This window comes from Phacochoerus africanus, chromosome 10 (genome assembly GCF_016906955.1).
Source record: "Phacochoerus africanus isolate WHEZ1 chromosome 10, ROS_Pafr_v1, whole genome shotgun sequence".
NCBI lineage: Eukaryota > Metazoa > Chordata > Mammalia > Artiodactyla > Suidae > Phacochoerus > Phacochoerus africanus.
Window position 1 is genome coordinate 126,294,038 of NC_062553.1, and position 24,992 is coordinate 126,319,029.

At 32.9% G+C, this 24,992-nt stretch overlaps 1 protein-coding gene across 1 annotated transcript in view; it reads right to left on the minus strand.

Moving 5' to 3' along the window:
- Window positions 1-24,992, minus strand: part of GRID2 (glutamate ionotropic receptor delta type subunit 2) — a 1,319,580-nt gene that overhangs the window by 453,318 nt on the left and 841,270 nt on the right. Inside the window, exon 8 of the mRNA XM_047798305.1 lies at window positions 23,935-24,054. Coding sequence (XP_047654261.1) covers window positions 23,935-24,054 — 120 coding nt within the window. The remainder of the gene's footprint in view (window positions 1-23,934; window positions 24,055-24,992) is intronic.

The following is a 24,992-nucleotide window of genomic DNA, read 5'->3' on the forward strand; positions in this document are numbered from 1 at the left end:
ATGCCTCTCACCTTCTGTCTGAATACTGGCTTTATTCTGTCAGTCTGGTTATCTCCAAGAGCTAGAAATGCAGGTATCTTTGGATTTTCTATCTTAAGATTAAGAGGAAACTTTCCCACAAGTTTCCCTTATAAAAACATTGGGAAAGGATTCTGGTTGATATATTTTTGGTGACATGTCCATTATTAAACCATGGGCTCTACAGGGTTTATACGAGGGATACCATGATTGGTCCAGCTTGGGTCATAAGCCCAACCCTTTAGGGTGTGTCTGTGTGTGTGAAAGATAATATTGGTATTGGTCTGGATTATACAAGACAACACAGATGGCTTATGAAATGTTACCAGAGATGATATCGCTTTTGTTCTCTCCCTTAGCCAACAGTGTTACAGACTACATTTTAGTTAGCTTTCTATGGAATGGGTATCTTGCATAGTTTCTAATTTAATCACTTCCTACTCAGTTGATAAAGTGGTTCTTCAGAATGTTCACAACGTAGTTCAACGGATGAGATTAGAAAATCAAGAAGAATTAAATGGAGAGTCTTCCTAAGTCCTATAAGAGAGAAGAGAGCATCTGCCCTCTAACTGATGTAAATGGATTTTTTTTTTTTGGTAAATTAGATAAGCTTTTATATGTACCAACTATAGGCAAATGTACACTTTATCTTTCTAGTTTCTGACTTTACAATGGTACCTAAAATCCAAATGAGCTTTGAACAGTTTTATAAGAGAACGAGCAAAATGGAATCCTGAACAGACTACCAATAATTTATGGAATTTTAATTTTATTAAAATTTTTTTGTCATATTCAAACTTCAACACAACTTCTTGTGTGGGACTCAGAACCAATAATCAGAATAAACCTAGTCATGCCTCTAGAATGAGAAACTGCTGCGCACAGAAACTAGATGTCAACCATGAAGCTTATTTCTCTTAGGTTTCCAATGCCTAAGATAAAGATTTAGATCTGATACACCCAAGAGAATTTTCAGTCTAAAGTTTAAAAATCTCTCCTCATATACCTTGTTTCATTAGAAAGCTTAAGTTCAAATAAAAATTAAGACAATTTTGCCAGGGTTTAAAGGCTAATATTAGGTATGTAAATATTTTAGTGGAATGTTTATTGAAGAATAACTGGAGGTATTTCATTCAATACTGTATGTGGTTGATAATCCTAAAATTTACATGGAACTACAGAAGACCCCCAAGAGCTAAAGAAATATTAAGAAAGAACAATAAAGCTCTTAGAAGTATCATGCTCTCTAATTTCAAACTCTACTACAAAGCTATAGTAATCAAACCTGTATATGGCAGTGGGACAAAAACACACACGTAGATCAATGGAACAGAATAGAGAGTCCAGAAATAAACCCATACTTATGTGGGAAATTAATCTACAACAAAAGAGTCAAGAATATACCATAGGGAAATCTTCTAAAAAGGTGTTGAGAAAACTGGATAGCTACATGCAAAAGAATCGAACTGGACCCCTTTCTTACACAATATACAAAAAAATTACCTCAAAATTAGTTAAATACTTCAATGTAAGACCTAAAACCATAAAGCTTCTGGAAAAAAACATAGGCAGTATGCTCTTTGGCATCAGTCTTAGTAGTATTTTTTTGAATCTATCTCCTCACCAAACTAAAATGCTTTTTGCACAACAAAGAAAGTCATCAATAAAATGAAAAAGGCAACCTACTGAATAAGAGAAGATATTTGCAAATGATCTGATTAGGGATTAAAGTCCAAAAACAAATAAAAGGCAATCTGCTTAAAAAAATGGATACAGGACCTGAATACATTTTTCCAAGAGAGACATACAGATGGCCAACAGACACATTAAAAGATATTCAACACTGCTAATCATCATCAGAGAAATGCAAATGAAAACCACCCTGAGATACTACCTCACACCTGTCAGGGCAGCTCTTAACAAAAAGACAACATAAACAAGTGCTGGCAAGGATATGTAAAAAAGGAAACTCTTGTGCACTGTTGGTGAGAATGTAAGTTGTTGCAGCTAGTGTAGAAAACAGTATGAAAGTTCCTCAAAAAATTTAAAATAGAAAAAAAAATTAAAAATAGAACTACCATATAACTCAGCAATTCCACTTCTGGGTATTTTTCCAAAGGGAAAAAAAATACTAAGTTGAAAGTATTATGCACCCTTATGTTCATTGCAGCATTATTTATAATAGCAATGAAAGCAACTTAAATACCCAAGGGTACATGAATGGATAAAGGTATCAATATATATATTTACATACACACAAACATAAACACACAATGTAATATTACCTAGTCATAAAAAAGAATGAAATTTTGTCATTTACTACAGTGTGGATGGACTAGAAGGTATTATACTACGTGAAATAAGTCAGACAGAGGAAGACAAATACCATACAATTTCATTTATATATGTACTCTAAGAAGCAAAACAACTAAACAAAGCAGAAACAGACTCACAGATATAGAGAATAAACTGGTGGCCACCAGAGGGCAGGGGTGTGGAGGGTTGGATGAAATAAGTGAAGGGGATTAAGAGGTACAAACATCCAATTATAAAAGAAATAGACCATAGGGCTGTAGTGTACAGTAGAGGGAGTAGAGTTAATAGTACTGCAATAACTCCTTATGGTGACAGATGGTAATTAGACTTATCATGGTGATCAACTGTAAGGCGTATAAATGTTGAATCACAATGTTGTACACCTGAAACTAACATAATGTATAATGTATGTGAACTATACTTCCATTAAAAAAATAAAACCTATTATATGTGATTAAAATTATGAATAAGCCCCAAATAACAACATTTTGTTTGCCATTCTTGGGTCTTTGAATCTGTGAATAAAAACCTTTTCTGCACTCAACTTGAGTTCCACATAGAGTTACTATCATCAGCTGCCTGAATGTAAGCTGAATTTTAATAACATTGCAAAAGACAAGTTCAGCAAGAATGATCATCAGAGATCAGATAATAATTTTAAGTGACACAAAACAGTACTCTTTTTTGAACTGCCTTAAAACACCCAAAGTCATTTTAATGACTTGAAACTGCTTTTAGTTGACATTTTATGCTCCCGTTCCATAGCAATTAAGAAGATAAGCATATTTCTCTATAGCGATGTGAAATCACTGACACAAACTAGGGTAGCCTGTTTTTGAAGGATAGAATGGTTGGCTTTTTATGAAGGGTTTTCAATTTAGACAGTTGTTTCTAATACTGACTTTTCAAATTAACCACTCCAACACCTAAAGGAGATAAGAATATGAAAACCTGCAAGATTTAAAAGTCAGGACTGTCAGTCAGCTAACCTCTGGGAAGAGGATTTACTAACGACAAGGCAAATGAAACTAGATTGAGAAAAATGAAACTAGATTGAGAAACGTACACATGAAGGCAGGTCAAGTCATCTATTTAATCCTAATATAACATACTAAGATTTAAGCATATTTAAAATGTAATAGGTAATTATTTAAGCCATCACAAATCAATGAAAAGGGGAGGATTTTTCACTGCATTGAAAACTGTTCACCTATTTGGAAACAAAATATTAATTTAGTTCTTCAGAGACTATCACACCAAAAAAGAAAAAGAAAAAAACAAAACAAAACTCAGACGATTGAGAAGATAACTAAATATGTAAACCATTGAAGAGGTGGGGAATGCCTTTGTTGTGTAAAAGTTAGTAGTTGAAATCATAAGGAAAATGATTTGACTGTACTAAAATTACAACTTTCCATTAAGTCAACATGTTATAGGTTTCAAGTCCCCTTCAAGATTAAACCCAATGTCTCTGGCCAAGACAAGAATTACCAGACCCTTATCGTGCCTCATTGTAATGCCTCCTCCCCCACCTCGAGCAACCTGGCCTACTCCTTCAAACTCCCTACTAGAAAAGGTATGAGGACTCTTCACACCCACAAGGCCTCTATATCACCTGTTCCCCATGCAGATGAGGCATCCTGCCTGAGACTCAGAGGATCAAAAATTGCCCCCATACGAAGACCAATCAATACCCAGCCTTTACACATGCAGAATGTGCCAGGGCAGTAAGAATCAGGCCCCCCCTCAGGTCCACAGCATGGGTATATAAAAATAATTGTAAAGCAAGGCAGCCCCTCTTTCTCTCATGGGGTGGCCAATGCTATCACTCTGGTATGAATTCTATCAAAAACAAAATGAATTAAAAAACAAATCATTATCAAGAAATATTATAAAGAAATATGAAAAAAGACAAAGAAAATCAGCATGGAAAGATCTCACAAAAGCTCTTAAAAATACTATGTCTGCAAAATAGAAATAAGAGAAAAAGATGCACAACTAAAAAAAAAAAGAAAAATGGACACTTATTTGACACTAATAATAATGGAAATGCAAACTGATTTTTTTTTTCCTACAGTCATCAAGGGTTTATAATAACGTGACTCCATAGGGCTGACAAGTGGACCAGATTTACAGTTTAGAAAACAGGCACTAACTGCTGGTGGAATGGAAAAAACATTTTGAAAGAAAAAAAATAAATGGAAATAACATTTAAAAAACTTAAAGGGAGTACTACACACTTTAGGTTAGTGATTGCATTTTTGGAAACTACTCACTGCATTCATTACAACATTTTAAAGAGTAAAAATGAAAAACTAAATACTAAAACATAGAGGGATATTTGCATCATTTAAGTTATGACCATAAAATACATCTATGTAGGTTTGTAAAATATAATAAAGAAAAACCACTAATATACCAACACAGATATTCAGAGCAGTAAGATTATGGATTATTTTTCTCTTATTTGCCAAGTTTTCTATAAGGAATACATAATTCTTATATAATTAGGTAAAAACAATGATTGAAAATTCCTTGAAAATTGAAGCAGGAAACATGCGTTTAATTATTTGAAGGTATTTTATGTTTTCCAAGGTATTTTATGTTTTCTTCTTGAATCAGCCCGGAAACTTAGAAGACCCTAGAATTGCCTTCTGGGTTTTCCTATTTATATCCTCAGCTTTTCTCAAAAGATTATTTCAAAATAGCCATGTTTACATATGGATTACAAAGTAATTGGGAAGAATATAGTCTTTTGTGAGACACTGCTTTGTAATAGACATGCTAAAAAGGGGGATGATCTGTTTTCTTTTCAATAATAGTACGAACTGTGTAATGAACCCTGTCTTGTGGAGGCTTTGAAGAGACTGGAACCAAATTCTTATGCTCAAGTATCTTAACTATTTTATTTGACTTCAGTGACTTTTATTTTTCTGTTTCTTAGTTTCTCTTTATCAGGCATTGATTTTGTTCTGATATATTATTTATTTTCTAATTCTTTATTATTAACTTTAATATATATTGTTCTTTCAAGTATCCTTAAACCCTTTGTGGAAGAGACCAAATCTGCAGAAATAAGACCAGGGATCAGCAAACTATGGTTTGGCCCTTGGCCTGCTTTTGTGTGTGTATTTTACATCCTTGGGCTAAAACTAGTTCTACATTTTTAAAGAACTATAAATATACATACATACATATATCATAAAAAAGAATAATATGTTAAAGTTACCATAAGTGGCTCACAAAACCTAAAATATTTACAGAGAAAAGTTTGCCAACCCCTGAATTAGATAGATGGCTGAATAACTAGTAAGGTACATCTTTAGAGGGTCTTTTAAAATCCTTCACAATAGGAATGCATTCTCCTGTCTCATCTCCTCTGTTAATATCACCATATATATATATATATATATATATATATATATATATATTCAGTCTATTCAAGCATCTTTTCAAGAGTTGACCTCTCTTATTTTTTATTCTGAGAATAAAGGTTATTCCATTTGGAATATTCTTTACTCTTTCTTCTAATATTTTCTGATACCACTGGCAATTCCAGACTTAGTGATTGCTACATTATAAAATCTCAAATAGATCGCACATCCTGTAATATATTTCCCAGACTCTCTCGCCAGTACTGACTTGTGCACATGTCCTGTCCCACAAAGAAGCTGAAAAACAGGGAAATAAAATGTGCAGGGATCACATTATATTCTTTCGATAGTCCCCAATACAAACCAATACTTTCAAAGCTTCCTATAAAGCAGCTTGAAGTGTTAATCCCTTCTGTTCAAATCATTTTAAAAGCTGGTGTCTACATGTTGCCCTGCATAATTAACAGCAAAGTATCAGGCACCTTCATGCATAACTAAAGACATTTTGACTGAAGATGAGCATCATCCGGCTGCTTTTCAAATTTTACCATGAAGGAGCTGTGCACAAAGCCATATTTGTCTGCCCATAACTGAATCTTCGATTCAAAACATGAACCTGAACTAATATAAAACATCACCGTTTATTTTTGCAGGTGGCTGCCACTAAATATATGAAAATAGTATTGATGTGCCTTCATTTTTATATTAAAGACCTTTAATTCCTTCATGAGTTTTTCCTGCAGACATAGCTTTCTGAATGACTTCAGCAAATTTCAGTAGCTTTTTGACAGATTCAGAACATTATTGTTTCACTTAACCTTGCGGTCAACTAAAACTTTTAGTTCATTTTCAGCCACACTTTTATTCAGAAATATTTTTGTCATATTTTATCACTGCTATTTTCTTTTCTTATTGCAAGTGACAAGCTTGGCCTTTATCTCTGTCCAAGTTCTTTTTGTTAGTTAAGGCCCACTAGCTATCCTTTCATTAATAGTAGAGATTTCACTATTCAGACACAATCAAATTTTATCTTTTTATTTCAAGAATTACATGCTTCCATAAGAATTTTTATTTTTAAAAGTGTGGTCTGTAATTAATTATAGTATTACTGTAATTGTGTGCATATGTATTTTACAATCATTCAATAAAATTAAAATATTTTAATGTTGTCAGTCCTTTTCCCAGCAATAAACAATGAGTAAGATTATTTTTAGTTCCATGCCTAAGTTAAGAGAAAAATCAGGAAAGTAGAAAAATAATGAGTAGATATTGCCAGGAAGGGGCACTCGTACACCCTGTTATCATTGAAAACACTGAAAGTCCTTTGATCCATGGAAATAATTTGTAATATTTGTAAAATTAGTATTCTATAAAAAATCATTAGACTATTTCCTAATTATAACATTTAAAAATTATTATCAGTAGACTAATCAATAAATTACTGATTTCATTTCCTACTAAACACTACCCTTAAACATAATGTGATCACAATGAACTGAACTGCATCACTGACTAAAATGTAATGAGGCTACATAATTCCCATTCTTCAATAACTCTGTGTTTAATTAATTTTAACCAAGTTAGGACATCAGACAATCAAAACATTCATCAGTTTGATATCTCTTATATCTGGAGTAATTTCCATTGTTGATATTAAGTAAATCAGATATACCAGACTAGAATGCTAGGTACTCGCTATATTTATATATAAAATGTTACTTTTTATGTTTCAAATCATTCGTCAGTTTGATATCTCTTATATCTGGAGTAATTTCCATTGTTGATATTAAGTAAATCAGATATACCAGACTAGAATGCTAGGTACTCGCTATATTTATATATAAAATGTTACTTTTTATGTTTCAAATCATCCTTTTTTTCCCCTACTTTTTTCTTTTTTTTTAGGGCCGCAGGTGTGGCATATGGAAGTTCCCAGGCTAGGGGTCGAATCGGAGCCGCAGGTGCTGGCCTATGCTGGTCACACTGGATTGGAGCTGTCTCTGTGACCTACACCACAGCCTGATCCTTAACCCACTGAGGGAGGCCAGGGATCAAACCCACATCCTCATGGATACTAGTCAGGTTTGTTACCACTGAGCCACAATGGGAACTCCCTTTTTTTACTTATTTTTGATGTGAATATTAAGTTGTTAAATTAATTGCATATCTTCTGCTACTACTATTTCTTTTTTGTTCTACATGCATCCTCCACTTTCAAAATGAGCAAATTATTTTCACATCTATTGTTTTCATATAGTTATAAAGTCAACATATAAGCATGGCACAATGTCAAGTGTTCTGAATGACTTTAGATTTCTATTTTCTTATGTTATTATACTACTTAAGTATAAAATCCAAAGCAGCATCAGAATCATTTGTCTATGTTTGTTATGAAGTTATAACATACAGTAAAAGATGACTCACAAAATATCTTACCTATTTCTCTCTATTGTATGAATACAGTATGTCTTTGGTGTATGTTGCTTATGTTTATTTATATATCTATACTCATACCATCTCACAGATTTCTATTATGTATCTATCATATATTATCTATATCTATAATCTTCTAAAAATGATAATTCCAGCAATAGTGAGTATTCATAACTGCTTGCTGGTATTACACAGTCTTGAAGAGACCTGTGAATTTGTCATTTAATATGGAGCACTCCTTGCTATGCCATGATTCATCCAAAGCTCATCTTGAAAAGAGATAACTGGAATTAATAGCCCCAGTTATTTTTGTCTGACTACACTGTGGAAGAAAACACTTTGGCTGGAAAACTCTATTTTGGATTATAATATATTTAACTAAAATTTATGAAAATATTTTGTCAGAAGTTCCAACTCACCCTCATGAGCACCCATTTATTTTTAATCAAAATGTGCTTCTGTTAACAACAAGATAAAACTGGATGTCAATTCATAGTGAGGTGAAATGTGGCTGTCATTGAAAGAAAGAAAAGTAAGGCTTTGAACAAATGAATGGAAATATTATCTCTACTTTCACATATCAAATTTAAACAGAGAAATTAAAAAAAAGACAAGTTAAATATTACATAAAACACTGTAAAATAAAGTTAAAGAGTAGAATATAGATATAAACATTTCCATAATTTTGCAATCAGGGGTTTCAAGAGAAAACCATGAGAATTTATGCATTTTCTAGAAATGTGAGAAATTTGTATTAGTGAGACTTTTCTCCTTGGGAGTTAATAAACTGTGAAATGACTACAAATATATTTAAATAGTGGTTCTGTACTTACAGTGAGAAAAAAAAAAAAGAACAGATCTCACCTTTACTGTTGACCTCTACCAGGTATAGGTTTTATTGTGGAAAGCACTCTTAATATAGTGGAAAAAACATTGGATTAGAGGTCTAGGCTTGTTTTTTATAACAAACTAATGATTTTTAGGAAGGCCTCCAGCCCACAAAATTCAGGAATACATATGTAAGATAGAGATGTTTCACTAAATGACCGGTATTTTTTCCCTAATTTTATGGTCCCCCGGAAATTTTGGGGACAGACCAAAAAATATGCCTACTTGGAAAAACTTGGGTATATTTAAGAATGGACAGAGAAGCCAATTTCTGAATTGCAATTATTTTGTTTGTCCCAAAAATAATTCTCCAGTTCCCAATTTTCTTTCAAGAGAATATATCCATTAGCACAACACTTCCTATATGAGAGACAGAAATATAACATTTTTTTTCACAATCCTAAAAGACACTATTTAATGAAAGTACACTTATTCAGATCATATTATTGCTCCAAATGGCAACAATCAGACATTCTGAAATGCACGCGTCTAGGTCTGAAAGATTTCTCATCTCAGATTGGGATATAGATTCATATCAAAGTTGAATGAATCAAAAGAAGAAATTCTCAAGCAAAGCGTTTCAAATGCTTTTCCATTTAAACCCACAAAACCCACTTTTATTCAAGCACTCCAGGGTAATAAAACGTTCCATAGCGTCTGATTAAGAATTGCTTGAAAACATTTTCAATGGATTAAGTACTTTCCTCCTCATGAGCATCAAGTGACTTTCTTGGAGTGATTATATTCAGCTAGATGCATTCATTTTAGTAATTAGACATTTTAAGGCACAACCTATATTATTACAAGCTTTTTAAAATTATTTTTAAAGTGAGATTCATTTCTCACTTTTGATTATGAAAATGAATTCCAGAAATGCTACTTTATTGTTATAAGGGAGTTGACTAACCTTGATTATACTGAAAAATTTAAAATCAATGTTCGCTTCCTATAAATGTAAAAGCTCCTTATTGCACCTGAATTACTGTGATTAATAAAAGTGCATCTAATTACTAAAAGAGCATCTCCATTTCCAAACATTTATTTTCCATATTAGAAGGAACGCTATGCAAACTCAGCTTTCTATATAACTTCAATAAATTATTTATTAAATCCAGAGAATTTGCTGGAAAGACATATAAGGCCCTGGTACAAATGGTGACAATTTAAGGTAAACAAGCAAATAAAACAGTTCATCAAAATAAGATTTGTTGCCTCAACAAGAAGTGGAATATGTAACAGCAACAACTAAGATGGATGAACTTAGTAACTGATAACAATAATACTATGTATCTAAATAATTAATTTTTGAATGAAAACATTTAAAACATGGTCCATCAAAATTCTTTTGAGTATGACAAGATTTTAGATGATACAAATTTGATGATTTAAACTCCTATGGAAACTGCAGACCAGAATAAGATATAGATTTTTTGTGTTTTTTGTTTTTCAGATGTTAAAAAATCTTTATCACTCCTTCATTCCATTACATACTTTTTTAATGGCTAATAAACATTTGGGATTCAGCACGGACTACTAGTTTCAGGGTACAAAAGAAACATAGATGTTTATATTTTAATAAAACCTTAGAGAAAATTTGAAAATCTTTATAAATTATTTTACATTCAGGTGAATAAGAACATTTTAATCTTAATAGGTGGTATGAGTTCTAGGTCTCAGTACAACTACTATTCATTTGAATATTCTCTCCTCAAAGATCAAGAATACAGCGAGGACTATTCTGTCCATTCACAACCATACATTAATAGCCTCCGTGCTGTTAGGAATGAAGATCAGTTGCCAAACAGCAAATCCCTGTCTTCAGCACAGTCAATATACTGCTTTTAGCATACAAATCGTTTCAATTTTTTAAAAATGCAACAAATTGTGTTACTTCTTTTTATCGTAACATACCTTCTTTTTGTCAAGAAGGAAATTCTGAAGGAAACAGAATGCAAATTCATACCAGAAACTTTAAAAGGGGCAATAGTTTACAGGTCTAAGCCATCCCAAAGTCTCAAAAAAAAAAAAAAAGGTTTTTAATAGCATAGTCTCTATCAAAACAAATGAGCAAATATCAATCTCTTCGTTTTCCAGACTAATTGGGGGAGGGGGGAAGCCTTAATAGTCTGTGACTAGATTTAGTGTGTCAAGTCTCCTGGTCACAAAAGAAAATAAAAGAACTGGGTCTGAGTGGGGGTGGCAGGAAAGAGGCAATGCAGTCAGCAGCGACCAAAAGCCATGATTACAATTTCAATTATTTATCACTGACAAATGGAGAGTCCCCAAACAAATGAGTTGTTGCAAATTTGGTGAGACTATGCCTAGACTACTTAAGCCTTTATAATTACTCCAATGTATAAAATCCAATTCCTGTTGAAGGAGAACTTATAATCCCCTGAAGGAGTCAAGACAGGCTTTAGAGAATAAGAAAGATGTATAATCACATATTTTAACAGACTACAGAGACATTCAGAGGTGAAAGAAAGCAGATGATTTGAGGTACAATGACAAACCCCTGGGATTGTGGTTCACCTCAACCTGCCATATTAGGAGTGTCACTGTATAACAAATTAGTCTGCTGTGAATTTCCAACATATATGGACAAATGACTCACATGGTATGTGACCCCTTCCTCCACTGTTTGCACATTCATCCAACCTCTGAAATAATTCTTCAATATCTGCCACTTAAAGTTCAATGATGACAAGGAGACTTCACCAAAGGAGAACACATGAGCAAATATTTCTCAATTTTGTGTATTCCCTACTTAGATGGCTTTAATGATTATTGCTCTGGCAATGGGTCCTGGACATTAATCACCATTTGTGGTTAAAACTACATTGTGTAGGTGAATTTAGGCTGGAGTGAAGTTTCACTGGTGGTATGTGTGTATGTCAGAAGTTGGGGTAAAGCAGATTCCATTGCATCCTACTGTGGGTGCTGTCAGTAGAGTAGGAAGGAAACGGAAGCTTTCCTCCTTTGTATCAGGTACAGTCTTGAACTCTTAACTGAGTCAGTCTTCAGCATGTGAACTGATGAACCACCAACTCTATTGGTCTGCAAACATTTACTAAGATTTTGCATGTCAAATAGCAGCTATTTCTTCATAATAAGCCCCTTCCTCCAAAGTGGCAAAGTAATACAGATTTTGTAGTCTTTATCCAAAAGTCATTTGTTCTAGTTCTACAAAAACTCAAACTGGAATTGTGCACTCTCAGTCATCTTTTCCCCATGCCAGAAAAGCCAGCATCATCCCCTCCACCAAAGAGTCCCCTCCAAGAGGCAGTGAATGCTGCTTGCTGGAGTAGGACCCCATCAGAAGTCATCTCAGTTCAAGCAACGGCTAACTCCCAGAAAGATCAGAGTAAATCTAAACATCACCGGATACAGCTATCATTCTTTCTTGCATGAAGTAATAGGAGATGGGTTTCCTTTGAAGCAGAAATGACCTAGTCCACAGCATATGCTTTTCAAGAGTGGGGTCAGTTATTTTGAGGGTCTAACATTGTAAATTTTGTAAGATATTAGACTGAATATCACATGACTTAAGGGTACCAAATATTTTCTTGAAGACAGATCAAAATAAAAGCTGATTCAGCTTGTTTCTTTTCTGTAGCTAGGTTCATTTGTGCCATATTAGATTCCAGATATAAGTGATATTATACGGTGTTTGCCTTTCTCTTTCTGACTTACTTGCCTTAGTATGAGAGTCTATAGTTGCATCCATGTTACTGCAAATGACATTATTTTGTTCTTTTCATGGATGAGTAGTATTCCATTGTGTATATGTACCACATCTTCTTAATCCATTATCTGTCAAAGGACATTTAGATTGTTTCCATGTTTTGGCTATTTTGAATAGTGCTGCAATGAACATACGATACAGATGTCTTTTTCAATGAATTTTGTCTGGATATATGCCCAGGAGTGGGGTTGCTGGATTATATGGTAGTTCTATATTAGTTTTCTGAGGTACCTTCATACTCTTTTCCATAGTGGCTGCACCATTTTACATCCCACCAACAGTGTAGGAGGGTTCCCTTTCTCCACACCCTCTCCAGCATTTGTTATCTGTAGACTTACTAATGATGGCCATTCTGACCAGAGTGAAGTGGTACCTCACTGTAGTTTTGATTTGCATTTCTCTAATATTTAGTGATGTTGAGCAGGTTTTGATGTGCCTGTTGGCCATCTGCACATCTTCTTTGGAGTCTGTTCAGGTCTTCTGCCCATTTTTCAATTTTTTTTTTTTTTTTGCTGTTGAATTGTGTAAGTTGTTTGTATAATTTAGACAATTAAGCCCTTGTCAGTTGCATAATTTGAAACTATTTTCTCCCATTACATAGGTTGTCTTTTTTTTGTGTGGTTTCCTTTGCTGTGCAAAAGCTTGTAAGTTTGATTAGGTCCCATTGGTTTATTTTTGTTTTTATTTCTATTGCCTTGGGAGACTGACTTAAAAAAACATTTGTACAGTTGATCTACACATATAGTTATATATGTATGATTGGGTCATTTGCTATATAGCAGAAATTGACATAAAATTGTAAATCAACTATAATAGAAAAAATAAAAATCTTACAAAAAAAGCTGATGGATCTATGTTTATTATGTATATTATATGTAAAGTAAGGTGGGAGGAAAAAAAGTTGGAAAACATATTGTCAAGTCATAGCATTTACTAGATTCTCTCCATCATATAATCCTTCTAAGATACAACTTTATTGTTAGAAATATGACAGTAAATGAGGGTGGCATATTTTCCAATAATTAGTTTAATTTTAAACACTGGGATTATGTAGGCTATGCTGGCTACCAGAGTCTCTGCTATTAGCTTCCCACTGAACTGTAGATGTTCTCAAGTTTGATTAATAGACTTGCAGAATTTTAGATTCAGAAAGAACATTAAACAAAATAAAAAGTTTAATTTTTCATGCTATCACTGTGATTGCCATGCATAATCACAATGAAAATGAAATTATTGCCCCTCTTCACACAGTAAATTCTTGCCAGAATTTGGCAAGTAGACTTTGAATTTCTTATATTGACTTAAAAATGAATCACATAGATCATTGCCCATTTTCAAATTGGCATTATTTTTATTATCTTGCAGTATACAAACTACAAATATAATTTCTCTTCATCCTTATAATATTAAGGGATAGGTATTTTTATTCACATTTTACAGATTGAGACTCACTGGGTTTAGTAGTCCTAAAAGCACATGGTCATTAGTGACAGTCAAAATTTCAACTCAAGTGTAGTTGAAGGTTAAGGCTTGGGTTAAGGACCTGATGTTGTCTTTGTGAGGATGTGGGTTTAATCTCTGGCCTTGATCAGTGGGCTAAGGGTCCAGTCTTGCTGCAAGCTGCATGTGGTGTATGTTGCAGATGTGGCTGTGTTTAAACCCCTAGCTGGAAACTTCCATATGCCACAGGTGCAACCATAAAAAAAGAAAAAAAATTCAACCCAGGTATGTCGATGTTTGACAGCAAAGGTTATGTAGTTTTTCCCCATTACAACATATTAAATGTAGCCTAGTTGTTTGAAAATGATCTTGAATTATAAATATCAATAATTCCTAATAAGCCTGCACTCTCATGGGCCCTTTCATTTGGCTTAGAATAATCCGTCTACTTGCTTAAAATCATCAATCCATTCTTTCCCTATTCTCTATGAACCCTGTAAAAAATTACACAAAATCTTACTTAATAATCACTAAAATAATTGATTATATTTTTTGGTGACCAGAAGGGACAACTCTGCTAGGCATTAAGGATACAATGATGGAAATGGTGTGATCCTATGAACACTTTCTAAGGCAGCATAATGATAAGTTATGTGCACGTATTTATTATTTTTCAATTTGAATAAAGAAAAACATAGCTGTTACACTTGGAGATGGAGAGAAGGATCATAGATTCTTATGTCAGTATGCACATGAATTCATTAGTTCACTCATTAAATACTTCATGAGCATCTAATATATGCCAAGATTTGAGGGATAGAATAAGAACAAACATTCTTGTCTCATGGAGTTACACTCTAATGGAAAAGACTATAAACAAGTAATTTATTATATTTACTGTGTATTTGTATATATGTAAACATATATACACATCTCTGAGGATTATATGTATATGTATGTATATAATTTTCCAAAACGTGGTAGAAAGAGATAAAGCAGATAATATGAAAAGGAAAATGTTATTTTAGATATTGCATAGTCAGAATACAAATATAACGTTGAGGAATACTGGTACACTATTTAATAATTGGCCATTTGAAGGCAAAGCTCTTCTTTCTTCTAAGTACAAGGCAGTAAAACATTTCAATTCATTAAAAATGGACCAATGGCAATCTATATAATACACTTTGCAAAAACGGTTCATTAAATTTTCCCAAGAATGCAAAGCTGTAGGCTTTATATTTGTGGATTTAATGTTGAAGAACCTGAGGAAAGATTCTAAACCTACCTGAAAAATGATTACACCTAGGAGCTAGAATATCATTGCTATACAATTTTATTTCATCCGCTTGCATGAGAAAACAATTTTATGAAGATACTAAGTGTTACTGTGCAATTAAGATTGTTTGTAAAACCAGTTTTAATCTATTTTCCCTGGCCTTACTTTCCTGTTTGTGATAAAGTTCAAAGGCATTAAGTCTAGAGAATTAAATTTTAAAGCTGAAGCTCAGGCTTCACAATAAAGAGTGGGTGGCACTGGCAAAACCAAACCAAAGAAGAGTTCAGACACATAAGCAAAAAACTATTGTGTACAATTACTCTTCTAGGAAAAAAGAAACAAACAAATTAACCTTTTAAATTAACTATTTAATTTAATATATAATGTCTTCTATGAAATTTAGTTTTAGAAGATTAAATAGAATATTATTACTTAAATTATTTTTTTCTTCTTGTAAATTTTGTATTGTGATGAACAGAAACAGGAAGACCATATTTGAAGAAAGTTTAAGGATGTAGAAAACCTTCAAGATTTCAATATTTGGCTTTGAGGCTCACCTGAATTTATCTTCGAGGATATACGGTGTCTGATACCTTGGATGTTTACTGAATAAAACACCAACTTACATCACGGTAAAAGAGCAGGTAAAAAACATCAAAGCAGGAAAGCTCTTCATTTTGATCAGCATCAGTGAAAATTAAATAAGCCCTTTCACATTTTTGCCAAATTAAAAAAAAATGAAACCTCTACTCATACAATGCCAAGAGGGATAAGACTAGTCCAAAATCTGGGACTTGGTCAATCTCCCATTCAAATCCTACACAGAAACAACAGTGCTTAGTTTATGAGAGCTGACAGCATCCCTGCTCCAGGTGATAAGGCTGCAGGCATTGTATATACTTAGCCACTGGCAGTAGAATAAACACTGACAACTTGACAGTTCATCAATTGGAGAGCCATTCACTCTTTTTGAGACATGGAGATACTGAGAGTGGAACCTTAATGTTAGACACACATTGGGTAAAATATACACTATAATTATTTGCACAGCAATGCTTCCTTTTGATAAGTATCACTGAAGACATTGTACATTTGTTAATGTCCACGTGAAGGAATTGCCCCACTTGTAAATGGAGCTAGCAATCCACAAACGAATTCATAACTCTTAAAGTTACTTGAGATCTAGATTTGAAGCTTTATAAACTTAGTAATTAAAACTGCAGCTTGATAGAAAAACATTTGAGTTATAAAACATGTAAAAATTAAGACTGCTCATTAAATTTTTTAAGCAAGAATACAATTTTTGAGTGTCAGTAATGTAAAAGGCACCATACATACCGATGGTTCCTTTCACATACTATTTACATAAAGTTAGCGCACTGGAGTGTTTCAATTCAATTTAGTAATCATAGCACTCTGATTGTAGGAACAAACAAATAATCACAGGAGTTTTTAACATTACTGAAGAATAAAGTAGACAAAATTTGAGGTATCTGATTCATGTCAACTGAATGGCACAGATGACATTACAGACACTGAATTCAGAGCAGAGTGAAGAAAATACACTGATCTTGGAACTACACTGACCTTAGAAGGATAAATGAAGCCCACTTCTGTCACCCTTACAGTTATGACTTTTCATTGTCTTGAATGCGTTCTCCCTTTGAGTCATGAATTTAGATGTCTCCCTACTCCAACACAACTTGTTGGCTCTGAAGTTCTCTCACTTAATCCATTCAATACCAGTTTCTTCATACTTGCTGAGGACTCTGTTCTCTTGATCTACACCTTCTCCAGGTTGTTGAGACTTCTCCTGCCTTCGTTAGCAGACATGTCCAGTGAGATTTCATGCTTTATCACCTCACCCATTTTCCTGCCTCATTACACTGCTATCAGAAACAATAAAACACAAGACAAAAACAATCTGATGAAATCCCAACCCTACACTAATGCAAATAAGTCCTGTCCACTGAATGTTTCAGATAAAAATATACAGCCTTGTAGAATAGTGCTACAATAGAATTTTTGGTCTCAACTTCATACGAGCCAATAGCCCTGCCTGGCAATTCTTCCATGTTCCCTAATTACCTCTCTCTGGTTTGCCACAGCAGCTCTTTCAAAACTTATTCGCTGTCTGTAAATTTCCAACCTTATTATCGCTAATGTTTTCTTTCCCTCTTAGCAGATAATCTCACCTCTCATTTCTCCAAGAAAAGATAATACGTTTCTCAAGAATTCCCTTAACTTCTTGATAGCACACATGAAAAGTGGCTTGCATCCACACCATTCTCTCCTACTTCCTCCACCCATCACTCAGTAAAATGATGTCCTTGGTGCCTAAGAGTAAGCACTTGATCTAATTCTGGATCCAATTGGCTCTCTTTCTCCTGGGCTTTTATCAATGATCACCTGTCTTTCCTTTATCTTCTTTCTCTTACTACCTATTGGCTCAGTCTGTAAGCATGAAGTATACTCAACACTCTAACATTCTGAAAATTATCTACCTCCATTTCACAAAGCCATTTAATAACTGTTCTTGCAGTCAAGCAGGTTAATATGGTATTTACCCTCGCTTTCTATTTATCACCTTCCTTTTTACTTTTCAACTTGTCACAATTTAAACATATGGGATTATTGTTCCACTAAGCTCCTCCTCATAAGGAGCAATTTGCAACATCTTTTGATGTACCAGGCAGTTCTGGATCCATCATATAACTAAATCAAGAAGGTTATACCTACCTATGAGTTTAGTAACGTGTACAACGTCACTTGGTTTTAAGTAACACACAAGAATTTGAACAGTCTGATGACTTAGCAATCACATTCCTAACCCATTTGCTCTCCTTCCCCTTATTAGTTACTGTTAAACCCTGAGATCCTAAATATAATGGACTCTCTGTAGCCTTTATATTACTGCTATTCTGCTGCATTGCTGACCCTCCCCTATTTCTTTAAACTCTCTTCTTAGCTTCTATTAGTATTGGACTTCTATTAGTGCAATTATCATCCTTGCACATACATACATACCTAATTACTGAATTATGATTAGTATTTTTTTTTTTTTGCTTTTTAGGGCTGTACTCGCAGCATATGGACGTTCCCAGGCTAGGGGTCTAATCCGAGCTACAGCCTCCAGCCTATGCCACAGCCATAGCAATGCCAGATCCGAGTTGCCTCTGCAACCTATACCACAGTTTACGCAATGCTGGATCCTTCACCCACTGAGCGAGGCCAGGGATCGAACCCGCAACCTCGTGGTTCCTAGTCAGATTCGTTTTCTCTGTGCCTCGATGGAAACACCCATGATTAGCATTTTTGTAAAATGGAGAAGTATTAGGATCATAAGGCTTTAGGAAAATTAATGATAACATTATATGGGGTAATTTACATAAAGGATACTGGCAGAAAAAAAAACTGATGCAAAATGATATACATAAACTTAGGGAGTAGAGTGGAAGGAAAAGACATGAAGGTTTGTAAGGAATTAATGAATACTTATGTAAAGAGCTTTTATTTGTATCTGTATAGTTCTATCTGCAAATGAAATAATTTCTGTATATATACCTTAATTATACATCTTTTTTTAAAAGTTATATATTCATCTTGATTTTACAACTATAATGATGTCTGAAAAGGTTTTCTGATATCATTTGAGGAGTAACTAACAAAAACTCCAAAAAAAGATACATAACTTTCTGGTAAACAATCATGAATATTTTCATTTTCTGAATCTTCACTTATACTAAACTTATTTTGTGATTCTAGGTTAACTATTTTGTTTCTATTTGACTCCAGATAAATGTGACTAGTTTCTTATTACTAAATAAATACATTTGAAGGCAGAGAATTGACTCTAAGACAGGCTTTCCCCAATACTTTTGAGATTCTCTATGACTCAATGGTAATCTTTGATACCCTCTAAGCTCTTCCAGAGTCACGAAATTAGCACTAGCACCAGACACGTAGCATTAGTTGCTTAGTCATCACAAATCCCACATGGATAACCACAGGTTTTGCCATCATAAACCTGCTACACCCATGCACATTAGAGTGAGATCCATGCTGAGACATTCAACAGTAAACATACCAAAATATAAAAATAAAGACAAAACTTAAAATCAGCCAGAGAATTAAGGGGAGGTGATGGGCAGGGAGACAAACAGCAGAGTTCTCAACCATAAAAAACACCGAAGCCAGGACTGGTACAATGATATCATCAACAAGCTGAAAGAATAAAATGAGCACTGTGAAATTCTGTGTCTAGGGGGAATATAGTTAAAGAAAAAAGATTAAATAAAAACATGTTCAGATAAATAAAAACTGACAAACATGGCCACAAGAAAATCATCAACAAGGGAAAATTTTAAAGCTATACTTCAAGCAGAAGAAAACCAATTCTAGATATAGATTCAAGAAGGAAAGACAGGCAAAAGATGTAGAAATTATGTGGGTACATATAAATAAATATTTATGGCACAAAATAGTTATGGCAATACTTCTTGGAATTAAAAAATATAACATTAAAAACATGAACAATAATTATCTATAATGTGAGAAGTGGATATATTGAGTAAATAAAGTCACAATGTTGTACGTATGTCATCTGAGAGGAGCATGAAGATACTAACTACTGTGGATGTTGATAAAGTATGCATGTTGTAAATTCCAAAGGAACTGTTAAATAAATAGAAGCAGAGTATATAACTTGTAACTTAGTATTTTAAAACTATACATTAATAATCCAACAGAAGGCAAGAAGTGACCAAAAAAAAAAGGAACCTGGAATAGGCAAGGAAAATTTAATGTACAAAATGTAAATGTAAAAATGGTAGACTTAAATCAAAATGTATAACTAAATACATCAAATTTAAATACTGAAATGTATCATCTTTAGGCATAAATAGTCAAATTGGTATTGAATAATCAATTATTATGGTTTTTATAAGAATTATATGTGCAATGAAGGGATACAGGAAAAGTTGAGAGTAGAGGATAGTAAAAAGAAAAGCCATCCAAATAATAATGGAAAGGAAATTGTTTTTGCTCTATTCATAGCAGTCAAAGATATTCTTTAGGAAATAATTCATTATTAGAAGTATAAGCCTTATAATAATGTGAGTGCTATTAACAAAGAAAACTGTTCAGAAATAAAAATAAGTTCATGTTTCAGATAGTTAAAAGACTATTATTATACAGTTTTATGCCAATACAGAAAAAAAACCTTTAAAATTTCATAAAAATAAGACTTCTTAAGTTGGTAAGAATTAGGAAATATGAGTTATTTTTTATTAGCCATGAAAAAAAGGAATCAGTAGTAAAAAAAAAAAAAATCCCCACAGAGAAAATTCTAGTCCAAGTAGGTTTCATAAGATCAACTAGCCAACACTCAAGGAAGAAATTCTTCCAGTTTTATATATTTGCAAGGAAAAGAAAAAAAAGAAACCCTCTCCACCACATTTTATGAGTCCAACATAACCTTAGTATCAAAGTCCAACAGAGGAAAATCTGAGGTAAATTTAGTCATGAACATCAATGTAAAAACCCTATGCAAGGTAGCAGTAAATTTTTTAAAAAATCATATAAACATAAGAATAATTATAATTTTACATAAATATAAAAATTAGGTTAATCCCAGGAATACATGAAGGTTCCTATATCTGATTAAAGTTGATAAAAAGGAAAACTAAAACATTTATATTTTAATATTGAAATATTTTTCTATGATATTGATAATTAATATAAGGATTCCTATTATTTCTACTTTCATTCAGCATTGTCCTAGAGACCCTAGTTGGTGCACTAGGCAAGAAGAAATAAAAGGTGCAAAAATTAAAAAGGAAGAGACAAAATCATTAATCACAGATGGTATGCAGAGAATTCACTAGAATTTAAAGATAAATTATTAGTAGTAAAGAGTAGAGCAAGAGAGCTGAATATAAAATCAATATAAAATACCGATGAGATTTCTATATATAAGCAACCAATAGAAAATTAAGTTGAAAAAGATTTTACATGTAAATGATATTACATTCATACAATATAATGCCACTCAGCAATATAAGTAAAAAAATAAATTAGTGACATGAAAGGAACAATGTACCTAAAAATCATGTTGAGAAAAATGAATTAGTACATTATCCATTCATATGAACATCCAAACTAGGTAAACCTGTGTTGTTAAGAGTGGAAAAAGGGTCAATGGGACTTTCGGGGTGATGAAAACGCTCTATAACTTGATTTGGATGGTGTTCCCATTGGTGAATGCAATACCTGAAAACCATGTAGACAAAATTTGTGTACTTTATTGTATTTAGATTAAGTCTCAATTAAAAAAATAAAGAAGATACTATATTGAAGAGTACACTTGTGCTCTTTTCTTTTCCTATACATATATTTAACAAAATCAAAGAAGATAAAAGGCTTAAATATAAAAGACAGAACTATAAAGCCTTTGGAATATAACTGAGCATAATATTGTTATGACTCTGACAGTAAATAATGATTTCTTGAATAAGACTAAACAGCAATAATCACAAGGAAGAAAAGTCGTGTCTACTAAATTTAAAGTACTATGAATGGAATGAAAATTAAATGCACATAGAGGAAACTATTTTCAATATAATTAAATATCATAAGACTAATATTCAAAATTATATATATATATAATAAAATCAATTACAAAAACAAAAGATAACCCAGTAGCAAATGGCCAAAGGACCTGAGTGAGCAATTAACTCAAAAAGAAACCTGAAGAGCAAAATAATGCAGGAAAAGATTCAGAATATTTTATAGTCTAGGAAATGCAAATTGAAACACAAGGATACACCATTATCGATCCAATGACTTAATAAAAATTTAAAAGTCTAACAAAACCAATATTTGGTGAGAATATGGGACAGTGTAAATTTGCAGCACTGCTGGAAGTATGTAAATTGGTAAATCTCTGTGAAGTAGGTTTGAGATTACCTAGTCAAGCTCAGTATATCTTTTCTCGTATTGCAGCAATTCTACTTCTGGATACAAATCCTATAGAAATACATGCACAAGTACAAGAGTATAAATCCAAGATATAAGTCTAAGAATATTCATAACATCATTGCTTATGAGAGCCTAAAAATGGAAACAGACCACAATAGATTTTGACATATTCACACAATAGGAAACAATACAGAAATATAAATGAATAAACAATAACTGCATATAACAAAAAGAATAACACAAACAGAACAAAGAATATAATAAGAAATATAAGAAGAATATAAGAATATAAGAAGAAAAAAGAATATATGCAATATTGTATCCATTCATTAATTGAAATATTGGAAAAACTTAATTATTAAAAGATTCACACTTAGTAAAATTATATTTAAAGTGTAAAGAAATGAGTATCATAAAATTAAGGTTGATGATACTACTGAGAAGGAATGTCAGTATTTGAAGTATAATGGAGGTTTTAGGAGGCTTGATATTACTATATTTCTTTACTATAGAAGTGGTTGTTTCCTTATAATAATTCACTAAACTATTCCTGTGTTTTAAGCAGTTTTCTATATGTTTGCTATGTCTTACTGCAAAACAATTAAAAACATATTAAGATAGTTTCACCTTCTCTAGCATAAATTTATCACGTTTTTCGGCTTCTTATAATAATTCTAAATTTCAATGTCTAAATTTTTCTGCATCCTAAACCTCAGCACTGGGTAGAAACTCCTACTGAAGAACTTGTTCTCAATGCGGCCAACTTTATACATTTAGAAATTCATCATTATGAACTCTGTATGCACACTCAATTACCTCAGTTTTTCCCTTACCAAAAATGCATAAAAACGGCAAATCAAAACTATAGAAAAGTCATTTCTCCAGGGGTTTTTCATTTCTCCTTGAGAAAGCTATTGTCCCGGTATTTCATGAAACATCCTTTATTGGCACTCAGCTTCTTACCTGTGATTGGTAGTATATAACCAAACTTCATTTCCTGCAGACCATTTTCTTTCTACTTATTACATGACACATATAGATGCTGAAATACTGTAACATCACATTTTATAGTTGACTTTCTTATTATATGAAATGTATCAAAGCTCTTATTCTGGTTTTATACCTGTTATAAGTTAAAAACCAAGCAGCTATGCACCGTATAAATACTAAATTCACAGCTTTATAAAAAATTATTATTATTATAAATGGAAGACTATGCACGTTCCCTAGGCAACAATCGGTTTACTTTTTTCCCTTTATTCTGAGGCACAAATAGAATTTATTGCTTAAGGCTTCGCTAAGTACATAAGGTCATCTAAATGCCTACTTCTTCCCCCTCTTCTTCTCTCCAAAACTACTGTAATAGATTTTAATGCATACTGTGATTTTTCTGCATGGAAAAAAAATCAAACAAAACCATATTACTATAGGAAAAGCACGTTTGTCAACATGTCTGGTCTTACTTTGCGAACACCTCGACCAAGCTCTTCTCCATAGTTGGTTCCAAGAATTTCAAAGTGAACATTGGGATTGCCTCCATTCTCTCCAAACTCTAGCTCTCCAGTCAACCCACTAACTCCACCCTAAAGGAGAGAAAAGATACTGATGTAAGATGTTTGCAGAGGAAAAATAATAATAATAGGAAATTCTAGGAACATAGTTTTCATCTATAAAATAAATACTTTTTTCAAGCATGCAATTATTAACAGGCTATTTTTTTAAACAGATGAACAACATTAACAGAGGTACAACTGAAAGTAACCTTGAGTACCAATCCAATCCCCTCCACTCTACAGACAAGAAAATTTGGAGACAATAAAGTCAAATTAGTACTCTCAATGACAACATGTTTGAGTTGAGGCTAAATTTTAGGCCAGGTTTTTGCCCACATATGTTGTGACATGCATGGATCCATGAGTCAAAAAATAAGATACTTCCAGAGAGCATACGATCTTCTCTGGAAACAAGACATGACATTACTTTGTCCAGCACAATTCTATTCTTATTTGATTTGAAATTATATCTGGAAATTTTAAAAGCAATGGTTTCTAACTTACTGAAGGTTTATTTTTCCCCCTTCAAATATGTTTTCCAAATTAAAAAAAAAATCTAAATTAGTCTGAAAGTCTGTTTTTGCTCTTAAATATTAGTTCGAGCTGATGCAATTCATTGGGGATTTCCAAGCTTCATCTTTCATTCAACATGACAGATGTTCATTTCCCCAACAGATGGCAATGTAGGTCATATTTCTCTCTTTCTTGTTTACCATTCTTTTCTCAGTTTAGTTTATCAGCCTTCACATTATTTAGGATTCTACAAATGAAAATCACATTCTGAGTCACCTCTGCACTAAATTATTTCTAACATAGAATTTTGCCCTGATAATTACATATATTTGGTGAATTATCTCAGTTTTTAAATTGTTTCAATTATCACCTCTATGATGTTGATACTTCAATATATCTCATTTACTGTAACCTCTAACTCAACTTCTAGTCTTTTTTGGGGCAGGTATTATGCT